Here is a 16,949-nt window from a genome sequence, read left to right as displayed (position 1 = left end):
ACTGCCTCTAACCAAGGTGGCTTTGGATTTATGATGCTATATTTCCTTTTGTAGCTCAAAACTGAGAAAACATAGACATAATGACCACATTACATAGAATTGAGCAAACAATGCAATGATACCGGCCTGAATAATGCTAAGCATACAAAGGCTTGGAAATGTATTTTAATACCAGTAGGAAGCATTTGTCTAAACTAAATCAAGGAAAGGGCACAGTGGCAAACGTGGGAGAGGTACACAAACGCTCCCCAAAGCAGCTCTTGAGTGGTACACCTACAGAAGATATTCAGGGACTCTCAAATGAAATTCCCTCTTCCCGTTGTTGGAAATGTTACGGGGCAGGTGCACCTCATTTTCCACAAGCCAGGCTGAAACCCAACAAATGCTGCTCTGTGGAATGACTTGGGTGTGACCACCAGTGATGATGTCACACAAAGTTCTTAGTGACACAGGATGGAGCTCTTGTCCAGGAACGGGGCCCGAAGAGGCTGCATCATCCAGCCTGCTCGGGTCCATCTGGGCAGCTGAAACCCTTCTGAGGCATGCCTGCATCTCTACGTGAGGACCAACAGACGAGCTCTTCACTGAGATCAGTCTCTGGTGCCCTCCTCAAGGGTCCAGGAGATGTGGCACTGCAGTCCCTGCCAGCAGTGAAACAAACGCACCCATCACTGGGCTCTGGCCTTAGAAGCTGGCAGTTCTCAAGTGGCTGCCCAGGGTGAAAACAGGCCAAACCTAATTGAACCTTCAGAAGAAGTTCAGACTAGAGAAACAGCATTATCTGAGCTACAGCATGGCCAGGCCTCTGTGTTAACCCAGCAGGGGAAACTCATCAAGGACCTTCATTCTGGATCAGTGGCAATATTGTTGATTTTTTTAAAATGGGCTTTGGAAAATTCCCTTTTCTGACAAATCAATTCTACCTGCACCACAGATGTCAGAGATGTTAACGCTTCCACTTTATCAAGTAAGTACCTGTGAAGCCCTTAAACACATGGACGCAGCTGAGGATTTCTTTGGTTCTGCGTTCACTCCACTGCAAGTCCTTCTGGACACCTACAGGGATGGATGGAGCTACCTGGGCAGGAGCTGATATTTTAACTGAAATGGACCTGAAACATACCATATCTGGTTTGGTTCTTTTCTCCTCTCAATCTAATTGAAAAGAGTAGGGGCCAAGAACTGGCCAAAGCTATTTCTAGTCTTTACTTCAATATATGATGTGCTAATTTGATTCAATCATGTCCGACTCTGAAACCCTATGGACGATAACCTGCCAGATTCCTCTGTCCGTGGGATTCTCCAGGCAAGAATACTGGAGTGGGCTGCCATTAAAGCAGAAAGAGTTATAACGCCTACTGTGACATTTGCAAGGGGGGACTTTTATTTTCAAATCCTTTATAACTGTTAACTATTTTATGTAAGGGGGAAGGGCAAGCAGTAAATGGAGTTAGCTTAAAACTGATATTGGCATTTAAATGTAAAATTTAATGCTCCCTCTCCAAATTAGAATGTTTTCATAAAGCATTTTTGGCTTTAAAAGAAAATGGAGGGAGGGGAGCTAATCTATCAAATTAAGTGAGAAATCCATAAAACACTGGCAATAAACCTCTTCTGAAATCCATAAATTTCTATGCTCCCATCTGTGAAGCAAATTATTCTGCGTATTCTCTAGAATCCTTTGTTGTGATATAAAAGAGCTATTACTTATTACTAGAGAATGAGTAAGAAAATAAAATTCAAGATTGAAGGGTGAGCTGGAGAAGGACTTAATTATTCTATCTCCCTCAGGAACAAAAAGAAAGCTCTCTCCGCTCAAGCCTGGCAAGGTCCTCAGCCATCCAAACCTTGAGTCCTTAGACTCAGGACCTCCGACCTCCTTCCAAGGTCCTTAACCACTGACACATTTCGAAGTGTCCCTTTTGTAAAATGAACTGTGATTACTATCCTTGAAATGTCTCTAATCTGGTTAGGGAAACAGGCCATGCACAAAAAAGACAAGATCAGCAATGACCAGAGTGCCAAATTAGTGCTTGAGGAGACAGTGTCCAGTGAGAGGCCTCTGCACTCCCGGGCTGCGAGGAGGCAGGTTCTGGAACCGACAGAGGCTTGCCCTCCTCTCCTTGACTGGGCTCCTTTCCTCACTGATCTAAACTGAGCCCCACTCCCCACCTTCCACCTCTCACAGTACTTTCTTCAAGAGCACTTATCTTTGTTTGTGACGATTTTTTGTTTGTACTTGTTTAATATAATCTTTCCCTTTTGACTGTAATCTCTCAAAAGCTGGGTGTATCTATTTTGTTTACTATTTCACTTCTCTACTATGCCCAGCGCCTAGAACAATGAGCACACATCAGGTTCTCAATAACTGTGAATGAATGAGCAAGCTTTTGGCATTTCAACAGGAAGAAACGGAGAAAGGCATTCCAACAGGGACAAAGGTATAAACCAAAGTGTTGAGGAAAACAGTGGGTAAAGGAATTGACGGGAACCAGAAAAATGGAGTGCAAGATGAGACAGAAAGCCATGTGCAGAAGCTGGAATTGGGTTATTTTCTGCAGAACCATGAATCCAGGCCGAGAAATTTCAACTTTGTGCTATAGCAATAAGGCACCGGGGAGGTTCTCAGTCAGGGGAGATGATACAAAATATTTAGGACTATGTCAAGGCAGTGACAAGTAACATGAACTAGAGGAGAAGCCCAGTGCAAAGCAGAACACCAAGGTGGTGGCTGTCGAGCCGACACCAGGAAGGCAGGTGGGGATGGAGAGGAAGGGGGAGATTCTGAGAGAAAACCCTGGTGACTGACACAGGGTGGGGAGGAGAGGAAGCACTCGGAGTCAACGGCACATGAGGGCTTGAGACACCCTTTACAGAGCCAGGCATGGGGTCATTTATACCACACAGGCTTCCCCAAATCTCATCCATCCTATTGCTTAAAAAAAAAAAAAAAAAACTGCTACAAAATCATCTCTGCCTCTAAATAAGGCCACAGTGAGAGTCCTACAGATGCTACACACTGCCTGAGAAGGACTCGGGGGCCAGGCAGCCCCTCGGCCTGTCAGGAGGAGAGCAGGTACAGTCACACCTCCGAGCCAGAGGGAAGACCTACACTGATTTTGTCAAAAAGCACAACAGGAGAGAGGCTGAACCCTGCCTCAGGCGGGGAGCGCAGGCAGAAGCTTCATAAGGCAACCCGGAGCCGTCAGTCACTTCACAGAGCAGCAATCTGTATGGCCCCCTAAGGCGGAAAAAGGGGCTCTCATACACGGCCCTGGATTTGGGTTCACTGACAATGGGTTCCTGTGATTTTTCAGCAGAGTAGGAGGTTCATCAAACTCCTTGATGAGGTGTTACCGGGTGGTATGTGACAAGTAAAACTCCATCAGAATATATAATGCAATCTGTGGTGACGTCCTATGACTCTGAGAGGACCTGAAGACCTGAATGCAGCCAGAGACGAGCTGGGGCGGAAGCGGTGAGAGAACCACCACCCAAGCTGAGGGAGAAGGAGCTGGATTTCCTGGTAAGGAAATGAGAAGGTCTGAGGGTGGGAGGACAGAATCACAGTGTCAAATACCTGCACAACTGCTAGGCAGGACAGTGTGCAGGATCCAGAAGTGATGGGGTGGAAGTCACAGACCCTAACCAGAAACGAAGGCGCATTCGCAATCTCACACAGGTAACGGCGGACGGCAGAGGGGGGCCACTTCGGGTTTCCAAGCAAAAGCTCGATCACCACCTCAGGAAACGTGGAAGTGACTTTGTTCAGATTCCTCTGATCTCTTGATTTAAAAATTTGCTTAAAAATCATCTTATCAGTCTGTGAGTCACAGAAGAAAACACCTAACAGTCTTCTGTTTGCGACGTCAGTAGAGGGAGGAGGCGCTTTGAGCTTTAATAGTGAAAAGAAAAACTCATGCATTTCCCAGGATTCCCTCTTTCAAATTACTTTCCTTTATATACCTAGAACAAAAAAAAATTTCTTTTTCTGGAGTCGGGGAGAAAAGTAAAATAGGGCTGCAATAAATTGGGGTTAAATAAGAACTGAAAAGTAACTGCTAATTAATACCAAAATGAAAATTCAACTCACCTATATGCTATTAATAACTACAATCTCATTAAGACTTAGAAGCTCTGACTGGTCTCCCTCATTTAACAGCACCAACATCTTAGGCAAGTCATTTCAGCTTGCAAACTTTAGTTTCCTCATTTGGAAAACTGAATCAAATAGTGGACAAGATCAAACAGTTGCTCTAAAAAATCACCAGGATGCTTGGTCTTGGCAGCCATGTTTTGGATTTGACACTAAAAGCAAAAGGCAACAGAAGCAAAAATAAACAAGTAGGACTGCATCAAACTAAAAAGCATCTGCACAAGCAGAGTGAATCAGTGACAAACTAAAAGGCGACCAACGGAATGGGGGAAAACACTGGTGAACCATGTATCCAAACAAGGAGTTAATATCCGAAATATACAAGGAATTCAACTCAGTAGTAAAAAAAAATATATATATATATATATAAACTAATTTTAAAATGGGCAAAGGACCTAAATAGACATTTTTCTAAACTAGACAATCAGGGCTTCCCGGGTGGTCCAGTGGTTTAGAACCCGCCTCGCAATGCAGGGAACACCAGTTCCACCCCTGGTCCACGATCCCACATGCCATGGGACAACTAAGCCCGAGCGCCACAACCACTGAACTACGTGCTGCAACTACTGCAGCCTGCGTGCCTCGAGTCCGGCTGCACGACAAGAGAAGCTACTGCCATGAGAAACCACACACTGCAACGAGAGGGTAGCCCCTGCTCACTGCAACTAGAAAAAGCCCGTGTGCAGCAACAAAGACCCAGCAAGGGCAAAAATAAATAAAGATAAACAAGTGGCCAACAGGTACATGAAAAGATGCTCAACATCATTAAGCAACTTGGAAATGCAAATCAAAACCATAATGCACTGTCACCTCACACCTGTCAGAACGGCTGGTCTCTCCAGTCCTACAAGCCAGCACAGAGCTATTCGCCCAGCAGCAGACCCCAGGACGGCATGCCCAAACGCACAGCAGATACAAGGCACCGTCCTGGTTTTCTCTGGAGGGTCTGCTGAAAATAGCTCCAAAGCAGAAAGGAACTGGAACATTTATACAAACCACACTACTTCCACTGAGTTTACAATGGCTTCCTGGTTGTTTAAATCAGGGCAGGCAAGAACAGACTGTCAGACAAATTGTCATTTGTAGGCTCCTAGCGAGCTCCGGCAGTTTTCCACCTGTCCAGAGAGAGAAACAGGCCGCTCTGAGTTATGGACAGGGGGGCCCCATGGCGTGAAGACTGGCTCATTCGAGCTCCTGAGCAGGACAGAACAGCATGCTGGGGTAGAGTCCTTAGCATCGTGGCCCTGCCCAGGATCTTCAGGCCACAAGCACAGGCCACTGGCTACTCCCCTGGGGGCACCCTGGGGAAGAAAGCAGGACAAAGGAAAGTAAAGGAGCCCCAGGCGGGTCGGGCAGTGTTCCATGAAAACACAGAGCAGAGACAGGATCACATCTCTGAGGGTGAGAGCACAACACTGGCATCCAGAAAAGAGCTCTGTGTCACTGCTGAGGGTCACAGGTTTCAAAGGAGGTCCACGTGCAGTCCACACTGTTTTCCCAGCATCTATATAAATAAAAAGCCTATACCACAAGTAGTTAGATGTTCTGTAGAATATAAAAATATTTAACAAAAAATAGAAAACCGCTGGAGGACAAGGCTGAGAATGAAAGGCTGTTAGCAAAGCCTCTCCTTGATTCTACCAGTAAAAATAAGAATGAAGAGGAAAAAAAAAAAAAGAGGAAGAAAGTAAAAAAGACAGGAAAGAGCATAGATGAAAATGAGAGAAAGAGCAAAGGGGTGAAAAAAAAAAAGAGAAAAATAAAGAAGCGGAACTTCCCTGGTGGTCCAGCGGCTAAGAATCTACCTGCCAATGCAGGGGACACGGGTTTGATCCCTCGCTGGGAAACTAAGAGCCCACGTGTTGCGGGGTAACTAAGCCCTTGAGCCACAACTCCTGAGCCCTCACACCAGAGTCCGTGCTCGGCAATGAGAAAGAGGAGCCACAAGAGTAAGAAGCCCATGCACTGCAGGTAGGGAGCAGCCCCTGCTCACTGTAACTTAAGAACGCCCTCTCACAGCAACTAAGACCCAGGGAAGCCAAAGTAAGTATGTAAATAAATAAAAGAAAATAAAGGGGCAGAATAAGTAAAAAGATAGGAAAAATAGCAATGAGGAAATCTGGAGATGCAGGCAGGGGTGGCCACACTGATCTTCTCATCCCTGGCCTACTGCAGAGCCAGGACCAGCTCTGGCTTATTTACAATGCACCAGGCCATGGAGATGCCCATATTTACATATATATTTAACCTAGACTAAGAAAATCACGTGGATTTGTCAGACAAAAAGGCCCAAACTGTTCACACAGGACTCTATACCCTGTAGCTCAGATGGTAAAGAATCTGCCCGCAATGCAGGAGACCCAGGTTCGATTCCTGGGTCGGAAAGATCCTCTGGAGAAGGGAATGGCAATCCACTCCAGTATTCTTGCCTGGAGAATTCCCATGGAAAAAGGAGCCTGGCGGGCCACAGTCCATGGGATCACAAAGAGTCAGACTGAGCGACTAACACTAATACTACTATTCAATAAATGAGCTTATTTTTAAAAATAGGAAAACAAAAAAACACCCTCCATCCTACCAGACCACTTAAAACCAAAAGGGGATGTAGAGGTTCTAGGATAAAAGTGACTCCTGAATAAACCTAGGAGCAACGTAAATAGTCACTCCAGGCTCCAATCTGTCCCAAGAGGTAGGAGGGTCACATTCTTCTTTCGAGTGGGAGGGCTGTGCTCAGCAGAAAGGACTTGTTTACATAATGAAGAACAATACACACTGCAGAACAATGTTATGGGAAGTTCAGCCATGGTCAGTAGAAACTCAAGCCCAAATCTCTGGGTTTAAGATCTAAGGTATTTTCTTGCACACCTGACCCTCAAGGGTTAAAAGCAAGCACAGCCTCTGTGGAGTTGAACCAATCAGCATTTCTCTCGATGACATCATGCCTCCAACTGGACAGCCTGCTGGAAAAGCTTCTGGGACCTGGCCTGGGAGGGTGTTTTTGTTTTCCTGGCTGCTGCCCCTTCACTCCACGTGGAGGGACTCAAGGTCCCTGCAGCTACCATTTCAGTCAAAACCAGGACACTCCCCAAACCCCTGGCCAGAGATTACTCTGTTTGCACAAAATGTATGCAAAGCATGTCCCTGTTCTTCACCCATCTCTCACTAGTTTAATATTGATGAAAGCTGATTATAAAACACAGATTCATCACTTAAGCCTTTAGCTAAGTTCTAAATGACTCAAATGTTTATGCTAAGTAGCCAAGTGGCCTTCTGTGGCTTTTCCTTTCCAGAGCTTCAATCCCATTCAAAGGCAGGTGTGAGAGAGACCTATCTGATCCCTTAGGACTTTTTATACATTCAAACTACTATCTGACCAGACACCAACTGCTACTGCCGTGTGTGTATGTGCGTGTGTGTGCACGCGCGTGCCTATGGGTGCAGCATGCAGCGCAGTGACAGAGGATTAAAATACATGCAGGGAGCTGAGATGCTGTCGACACTGCCAACCGCGTGGAAGGAGAACAGGTTTCTTCCCTAGAGTTGGAAGCGGGAAAGGCTTCCAGTTAAATGATGAATTTTTCCTGCTTCCCAGCACCCTGAATATCCAGGCCTTCTGGATCATCTGCAAATGAAGATTAATGTACAGTTTACATGCAAGAGCCGCGTTGACTGCCCCAGCACACAGCCATCTGTGGTTGTTTAGACTTGACAGAAACCGTGCTAGAAACGTCTGTATCACTGATGGTCCCTGCAGGAAAAAGAAGGCACACTCGAACGGGGAACTGAAGGAGCTAAATAAAGGGATTACTGGCACAGGTTTGTGTTGGGGACAGAGAGAGGAACAAGGGTGGAGCCCCAGACCTAGAGAGTCTGGGGGAGGAATGTTACCAAAATGCACAGAGAACAGCTACGGAGCCAGGGTCTCTCAAAGGGCTGGGGGCTTCAGTAGAGCAACCCAGCCAATCCAAGATTTCCTTGGCCGAGTGATGCAGTTCACAAGGGTGGGCCTCTGGGGGCACACAGGCAGGTAGGGAGGGTGGGGAACACACTGAAGGGCAGATGGAAGGTGCCATGCACCGCGTCTAACAACCAGAGAACAGCTAGAAGAACAAGCTAACTAACCCGATGATATAAGCAGAGACAGGATACTGTGCTTTTCAGAATGAGGACCTGAGTCCAGATCTTACTGGCACGGCCACAGCAAGCCATCCCCGATATGCAGCAATTAGGTAAGAAAAGCAAATTATAAACTAGCAAATGTACTAAGATCTCAAATTTGGATATATATCAAACATTAACAGAGACTAACTATGTAGAGAGCTGAAGGTGATTTTCCCACTCCTTATCTATATATTTTACAGTTTTATTTATCTTCAGGCTCTCAGTTTACCTTCTATGATGCCGCAAGGGATCATTAAGACAAAGAAGGTGCTGATTTGACTGGAGAACACAGAAAATGTCTATTGAAGCTGGGATTTAGAGCACCTCTTAGCCTGAGCACTCTTCAAAGCAAACTCTCATTAGTTCTTTGTTACCAGAAACACAACAGAAAATAGGGAGAATACAAGCATCACTAGTGCCCACTGTCTCAGAGGTTGCCCTTAACCAGGCTAACTTCCAGAATCCTCGGTCCAGGGCAATCAGTAGGGCCCACAGTAACACTTGTGAGGAACAGGCTGCGTGTGAGAACAGGGATGGTCCACTGTGCATGTGCCCAACATGCATCACCCCACACCCGGCCCATCAGGCAGGCCTACACTGGAACAATAAAGGGGAGAGGCTGTGGACTGCTCTCTAACCTCTTCCCTCCCAGGGAATCAGGCAGAAAAGCTCATTAATTTCTCGAAGAACAATGTGCGGCACCTGCCCTCCTCTCCCAGGCGGGGCGGGCTCTTCCGTCTTGGGTAGGGCAGAGTCAGGCAGGAGGCTGAAGCACTTGAACTTCCTAGTCTCCACCAAACCTTCCCCCAGAGCTCTGCCTTTCTCAAGTTTTGAAGATGCTCCAGGGCCCAGTTCTCTCCCTCCAAAGCTGCAGACACAATAATAGTATTAATATCTACCATTCGCGCAACACTTTATGCCTACTGGAACTGTACTGAGTGCTGAAACGTATCTAATTGGTAAAAACACCTCTGAAACACAGATTTGACGCCTGTTTCACAAATGAGGGTAACCACTCCGAGGCTTCCTGGAGCCTCCCACACGGAGGTGAAGTTGATGGAGCCAGGTCTACTGACTCCGGAGCAGGGCCCCTGGGCCGCCCTGCGCTGCCTTCTAGGATCAGCCCGGCCAACCCACGGGCAACCCCGTCTGCACTGGGGTCGCAGCCGCCCTGCCCCAGAGCCTCCCTCTTCCTCCTGGACCCCTGGGGAAGAGCTGAGCTGGGCCCAACCTCCTTTAGGGCAGCCTTACCGACCCCTTAGAGCTAATGACGACAAAGAAAATAAAACTGTCAAGCACAGGATACAGGCAAAGCAGCCTTCAGGCAGGGGTCAGGGTGGGTGGCGAGCAGCCATTACTTAATGCCCTGCTCTAGGGAAGTCTGCCAAGTCCTGCGTTTAGGGCCAAACAGGGTGGGAAACACTCCTCAAGTTTCTCTTTAGATAGAGCTATCCCCCCAAACCAAGTATAATACGGCTCAAAACAATACTGAAGGGTTAAACGTAAAGCACTCTGTTAATGTTTACTATGCAAGCACAGCTTCATCTTCTGAATGCTTTCCAACAAGACCTCAATTGCCTTTAGTTTTTTCAAACTTAAAATGTAACAGTCCTTCTGGTGGTTAGCCTCACCACAGCCTGGCCCAGGAGTCCCTGGGTTCCCTGTATCCACCAGCAATCTCTACCCACCAAGACAGTACCAGCGTGTGCACCTCCTTTCATTAGGATATAAGGAGACTCAACAGGCAACTTCAATTAAGCCTGGCGTGCCTCGGTGATTTTATGTTTCTTTTCCAAGAGGAAATGGTGGAACCCATAACACTGCCTGGCAGTGCTGCAACAGGGCCTGGACAGTCTGTGAAGAATCGTCCAGCACTGCTGACCGCTTGGGGTGGAGGATGTACTCAGGGTGAGACATAAAGAAGGGGTGATTCATCAGGCTGGTCCAGCAGCCTGTGTGAAGAGCTCTGAGCCATTGCCGTGACAGCAAAGCACCCCCTCACTTCTCAGCCTCACGGCCAAGTCCTCACACTCTCTTCTCCCAGTCTCACCTTCCGCCCTTACTTCTTCCTCTCCCTGTACACTCTCTGCACGTGACAGGAGCCACGTGACCAAAGCTCCCCCAGACCCTCGCGCTCGCTCACCTGCTATCTCCGCCTCGATGTCCTTTCGCCATCCCATGGCTCCAATCTGGTTCTAACCAGAACACCTGGCTCTTGAATTCCATATCCAACTCTACTTCTCTGTGATCTTTCCTGAAGCCCCCTTTCTGCCCTCTCATACGCCTCATCTCTGCCCACTCCACTCCCACTGATGTTTTTCTCTGTTGATTTCTCCTGCCACTTCAGAGAATATTGCCTCTTACTCTTAAACTGCCTTATCCTATACTGGACTGTAAGTTAGAAAAACTCTGTTTTGAAAACAAAGGTAGAGCACACGTCCCTACAGACCCCTGCTCTCCCGTGTGCCATTTCTCGGGCACAGGCGCTCTCGAACACTAGCTACATTTCCTTAAGTGGCCTGGCATCAGCCACAGGCTCACCACCAAATCCTGGTTTGCCAAACAGCGAAGATTTCCTCTGGCACAGGATCTTCCTGTCCCTGACTAAACAGAGTCCTAAACCTCATCTTATCTGGAGATGAGTGCTGGAGGAATTGGCCCCGCCCTGTTCCCATACTGGGAATGGGATTAGCTTTGGTTTACATAACTTTTACAGCTGCAACCCGGATGGGCTGGGTAGGGCATTTAGTCTACAGAATGTTCAAATGGACATGCCAGCTGCAGTGGTCCCCTCCTCTTTGAGAGCTAAATTCATCTTGTGAAAATGTTCCGGGGAGACAGATCCAGTCCGCTTCAAAGTCAGCTTCCTTTCAGCTAGAAGCCTGCGAGGGTAGTACTTGAACATTCCCTGCATGTTTACCAAGCTTTGAGAAACACATTCTTCTGCCCAGGAAGACATGTCACAGGTCACTGCAAAATACTTGGGCACATATTTCTATTCTTTAACAATGGCTCTGAAAGGAACCTGGGCCTCAGATTCCAAATGTGTTCTCCTCACTAATCACTCTGTTTTCTGAACCACCTAGCCTTCTGCCCCACCAACCCAGGAATGTGGGATGGGCAGAAGCTTCTGCCGGGAGAGCATGTGGTCTTCCTGGGAAAAACAGGAGAATCACACGCAGCGGGAAACAGAAAATCCCCCTCTGGTTCCCTTTCAGCAGCTTCTCCCAAAGCCCCATCCCCCAGCCCTGCATCTCCCCTCTTCCTCCTGAAGGCTCACAGGAAGTCCTCTACTTCTTCCGCAGCATCTTCAGGGCGAGTCTGGCTCCCTCAGTTAGGCCGATGGGATCCAAATATTTCCAAACAGCATGTCACTTCTAGGAACTGCTTCTTCCTCAGTCCTGCTCTGCTGGGCCTCCGCCCTGCAGATTAACCGTAAGTGGACCTGTCCTCTGCCACGCAGGCACGAAGACCCCTGTCCTGGCTCCAGGGCACCTGCCCCCTCCCAGCTGTCGGAAACACCCTGGTGGAAGTGTGAAGGAAGCTGGCAGCCGCGGCCCCTGTGCTGGTCCTGGGCATCGGCACCCGGGTGAGCGCAGGGGCTCGGCCAGCCTGGCTCTCTTCCCCGAGACAACACGCAGCCTTACCTCATCCCACTCAGAGGCGAAGGAGGGCGACTTCTCCAGCCTCTTCTTCCCAATGCTGCAGTTGGAGAGGGACTCACTCCGGCTCCCCATCGTGGCGTCCTCCGTTGGGGAGCAGGTCAGGAGATCAGAGTCAGACTTGGACAAGCTGCGGCTGAGTTTGAGCTCAGCCTTGGGTCTGCTGGTGGGAGGGGCTCGGCTCCTGGCCCCGCTCGGGTCACCTTCCTCCTCGGCGCCCCCAGGGCGTGGAAAGGCTGTGCGCATTGAAGTTTTGGGGTGCGTCTGGCTGTGGGCGGGGGGCAGGCTTGCCGGGTGGCCCACTCTCCTACTCTGGTCCAGCACACGGGGCGGGGAGGCTCCGGACGCACGCCTGCCTGTCTGCTCCAGCTGCATCTCCTCGGGGCAGGCGCCCTGCGCGGGGGACCCTTCTCGATGGTTCTGGCCAGGGGCAGGGAGCAGCTGGAGAGGGTCCTGCCCCGCCTCACACACCGGGGAGGAGCCGTGGAGGAGACCTGAGAACTGCTCCGGGACCTGCCCGTCCTGCCCCTCCGCAGAGTCCTGGCTCCGGCCACCGCTGCTCTGCCTGTGGTCTTGGAGTGGACGGAGAGACAGAGAAATAACAAAATTAAACACGGCAAAAACCAACAAAGTTCCAATGCAGCGAGCGCACGGCCGAGCAGAGGAATTCAGAAGCAGGGGAAAAGGGAGAGAAGCTGGATGGCTGGGGAGCAGGCAGAGGGAGAGAAGAGGAGAGAGGAAGTCAGCAAACAGTTTCGTATTGTTCTTAATGTCCAATTTGTACCCAAAGTCAGAGCATTTATGAAATTCCAAACACTGGCCTGATTAATGCTATCTGGCAGCCTTCCTTGTTGTTAGATTTCTGTTAACATTAACGACCAGACCTGGCTATATAAGGCGACAGGAGGTGCTAACTATATCCCACAGAAAGGACACAAGTGAGGAGAGTGAATGCGGAGTAAAAGTGAGAGGGAGGGAGAGAGAGAGCCGCCAACAAGTAAGCACGAGCAAGCGAGACTCACTCCTGGAACATCTGATACATTTCCATAAAGGCCAAAGTGTTATTTAGAGCCACCCGCCCTCCCTTCCTCTGGCAAGCAGCAACAGTGGGGGGGTGGGGGGGTGATGGAAGTCATGATCCACAACCTGCGACTTCTGGAATTCCTTAACTGAAAGTGCAAAACAAACCAGGAGAGAAATAACCGCTTCCTTCCTCAGGTTTGGAGGGGGGGGCGGGTGGCGATTCAGAGTTCCACCCCTCTTCCTTCCTTCCTCAGGGAACACAGGTTTTTTTTTTGAGAATGTGCACATCTCACTCTTTGCAAAGCCTCCCAGCTGCTCCTATTTGTTTAAGTTTAACCTTAGCTGGTCCACTGAAATTAAAAGGGTCTGATTTGTCAGTGCCGAGACGTGTGCCGTGCTCCTGAGACGGCCCCAACATCCCGGAAACCCGACACTGCCAGCTCGTGAGGCCAGCCACTACTGTATGCTTCCCCGAGGGACCAAATACCTCTGCCCTGAGGTAGCATAAATAATCGACCAAATCAGAGTCCAACATCAGTATCATGCCAGGACACCGAACAGGCTCTCCCTGCACGAACTCAGACCTATTAGCGATTTTAACCCACATCAGCAGGGCAGATGACAACCCTGTGCTGAGCACTAGTTCACACTCCACGGCTAATGTCCAACCTGACTTTCTCTGTAAGTGGAAATGTACGGTACCGGCACCAAACGATTCTCTAGTCTGCACAAAGCTCTCCAAACTGTTCATGAGATCAGAGGATCTTGGAACCCAAAGGGTCAAGCTCAACTATTTTTACAGATGAGAAATCTAAGGCCCTCAGGCCTCCAGTGGTTGGTCTGGAGAGGTGGGGGAGACCCAGGCGTCGGCACACCTGGCTCTGGTCCTGCTATCTGCTCTCTCGCTGGGTGGCCTTGGCAGTGATCTCATCTTGCTGGGCTTCAAGATCTAAAATAAGCAGGTTGCCTGCGTGGTCCTTAAAAATCCCGTTTATGTTCTGATAGTGATGAGAAGGCACGTCTTCACCACACTGCGACAGCACACTTCCCCTCAGGGTTGGCAGAGCCCCATGGGGAGGCCTCTTCTGGGCCTGCCTGCACAGCACGCCACCCCCATCAGCAGGCCCGCAGTCCCAAGGCTGTCAGGTGAGGAGGGCCACACTTCACACACACAACCCTGCACCACCCAAGCCCGACGCCAGGGTCCCACAGTGCTAGGTCCGCATTTCAGGAAGGACCCCGGTAACCAGCTCTCCAAACGTTGAGCCTGTCACCCTGAGGTCTGAGCAGGGATATGGTTCCATGCACCCCACCCCACCCAAAGGACAGTTTGGTCTCTACAGCTGGCTTGGCTTTTGGCAGGTCTGCAGAGGCCGTGGAGGGGTGGCCAAGGAGCTCCACCTCGTGGATCTGATGACTCACCCACAGGAGCCCAGAAGCATGAACTCTGGCCTCTCCTTCCTCTATTCTTGACTGCTTTGGGACTTTCACACCCCAAACCCCGAAGGTCAAGTCCAGAGCACTGAATAAGCCCTGACAGCCTGGATCGTATCTCCAGGGAAAAAGTGCTGCGTACATGGAGTTCTGCATGGCTTCACTCAGGCCTCAGGAAGCCCTGACTTTTGGGGTATGAACACCACGTAAGTCAGCTGCCAGTGTGCCTGAAGCTGCCCATGAGGCTGACGGTGGGGCCACATAAGCATCTAATGGTGACTCGGGCCAATGGGACTTCCTAGGGAAGTGGGAGTCAACCGGAGTGGAAAACCGGCCATCTCCAGGACCATACCCTAATGGCCAGCTTCCTCTAGGTTCTGGCCCAGGGGGCAGTGTCTCCCTGACCACATCTGAATGTGAAAGAGGGTGCTGGTAACAGGCTTCTCTTCCTTGGCACCAGCTTCTACCTCCTTACTTAACAACTTTTTTGAGGAGATGGGAGTCCAACAACAAAAGAAAAACACCAGTCCAGAACTGGGAGCCAGCCAGGCTCACACTGCCTGGGTGGACCTTGGAACCCAGGCCACAGAGCATGTTCTGACTGCTTCTGGCATCGCCAACAATGAAGGCCCTGTCCAACAGCCATGCACTCATGTCAGCTATCAATGCAGAAAGAGAGACAGATGCCAAGAGCTCCCTAACAGACAGATGCTGGAGGAAGGAAGTGGGTGGAAAAAGGAATGGAACCTTATGGCAGGAGGAAATATGCGAAGAGTAAGAATTTCTGAGGGTCATAATCCCAGTAGAGAAACCATATTCCACCAGAGTAGAGGAAATCATGGGAAGGGATTCTTATTTGACATGGCTCACCCAGCAATTTCCAAGAAAAGACACCTTGGCATTTGAAAAGCTGGTCAAGATCTAAGAACCTGAGGATCTCAACAAGCTGGCACTCCTTCCCATAAAATACTATATCCAAGACTAAGCTAGATTTCCTGGCAAATCAATGAGTGGGAAAAGACCTACTCAACGGTCCTTTCCTTCAGTAAAGTCAGGATAATATTAGGTCTCTTAGGGACAAGGTGTTAACAATATAATACACCGATCAAAAGCCAGATCTCCCCCAAGCCCCAACACCAAAGCCAGCTCTTAAGCAAATTACTGAACTTCTTTGTGCCTGGCAATCTCATCTATAATTTTGGGATCTTAACAGTACTTATTTCATAGGATTGTTATGGGAATTTTATGTGAGAAGCATTTAGACCATGCCTGGCACATGCCAGCTCCGAACAGATGTTAACACCTGCTCTTATTCATATTTTGTTCACAGATGAGACCTACTACTTCTCTGTTCCTCACAGGTTGTCACAAGGATTGTCAACAACACTGCACATGCCAAGTACTAACATTGTCCTTATAAGTCTCGACACAGGAGGAGGTGACCAAAGGTAAGAGAGTGAGAAGGCTGAAGTGAGAAGCAGGGCCCAGCACCATCACTGTGAGCCCTCCTTCCATCAATACACGTGTGCGACATATCCATCTTCAGGGAGCACCCGAAGATACAAAGACGAAGACATGACCTCTGCTCCAGCACTACCAGCTATTGGAAGAGACCAGCATATAAAGAAATAACTAGAATTCAAAGCAAAGATTAAAGAAAAGTATAAACCAAATGCACAGTACAGTGAGTAGCAATGAGCGTGTGATAACTTTGAAACAAGAGGCTTCTCAGAGGAGGTAGATTTTGAGTTGGACACTGAAGAAGAAGAAAGGCCTTGACAGGCCTCAGAAAAAGTGGAAATACATTAGAAAAAGCAGAGACAGGACCCTTGTGCCCAGGGCTCATAGACTCCATAAGAGGACCCTCGGTCCAAGGCCTTCCTTCGACTGAGAATCACTGTGCTCCCGCCCTGGGAGCTCCATAGCTCCTCAAACGCTCGTCCTCCACTGCCCACGGCACTCCTCCCACCTGCCCTTCCAGGAGAGGAACAGGGGGACACGACACGGGGAGGGCTGTGTCCTCACTCTCCCCATACACCGAGGCCCGCTGCTCCACTGAACAGCAGGGCACACCAGCATGCTAATTCCCAGTCCCTTCAACTTTCCATTTTTATTCATTCTGGGTGTGCACTTTCCTTTTGCCCTGTGAGCTGCTGAAGCAAGGGGTCTTCTCTGCTGCATTTTAATTACTATGATGATCCATGGGGATTCTCAAGGGTTTTTGAATAATAACATTTTAACATTTACACATTTCCTGCCAGTTTAAATGAGGGCTGAAAAACGCAGGGTGTGAGAGGACTTGCTACGTTAAAACAATCCTCAGGCTCAGAGGAGAAAGCTGGGGTACTCCAGTTTCCTGGGCTGTTCTACTTTCTTTGTGCCCTTAGGATTAGAACCTTCCAAACACTTAGTCACAGTGGTGAGCGCCAGAAACTGTGTGTGTCCAGGGAACTCCCAAGTACGGTGATGCTATTGGAGGGTCACTGTGCTTCTCTCAGAAAGAAGGTACTGAG

At 49.1% G+C, this 16,949-nt stretch overlaps 1 protein-coding gene across 9 annotated transcripts in view; it reads right to left on the bottom strand.

The window, feature by feature from the left end:
- The window catches only part of ANKS1A (ankyrin repeat and sterile alpha motif domain containing 1A), a 168,953-nt gene that overhangs the window by 47,622 nt on the left and 104,382 nt on the right, over positions 1 to 16,949 (bottom strand). For all 9 annotated transcript variants that reach the window (XM_005223297.5, XM_005223298.4, XM_005223300.5 and 6 more), the window contains one exon: positions 11,965 to 12,551. In XM_005223297.5, the coding sequence (XP_005223354.1) occupies positions 11,965 to 12,551 (587 nt within the window). The remainder of the gene's footprint in view (positions 1 to 11,964; positions 12,552 to 16,949) is intronic.

This window comes from Bos taurus, chromosome 23 (genome assembly GCF_002263795.3).
Source record: "Bos taurus isolate L1 Dominette 01449 registration number 42190680 breed Hereford chromosome 23, ARS-UCD2.0, whole genome shotgun sequence".
NCBI classification, from domain to species: Eukaryota; Metazoa; Chordata; class Mammalia; order Artiodactyla; family Bovidae; genus Bos; species Bos taurus.
The sequence above is the reverse complement of the archived record's forward strand: the minus strand, read 5'-3'. Positions and strand labels throughout refer to the sequence as shown.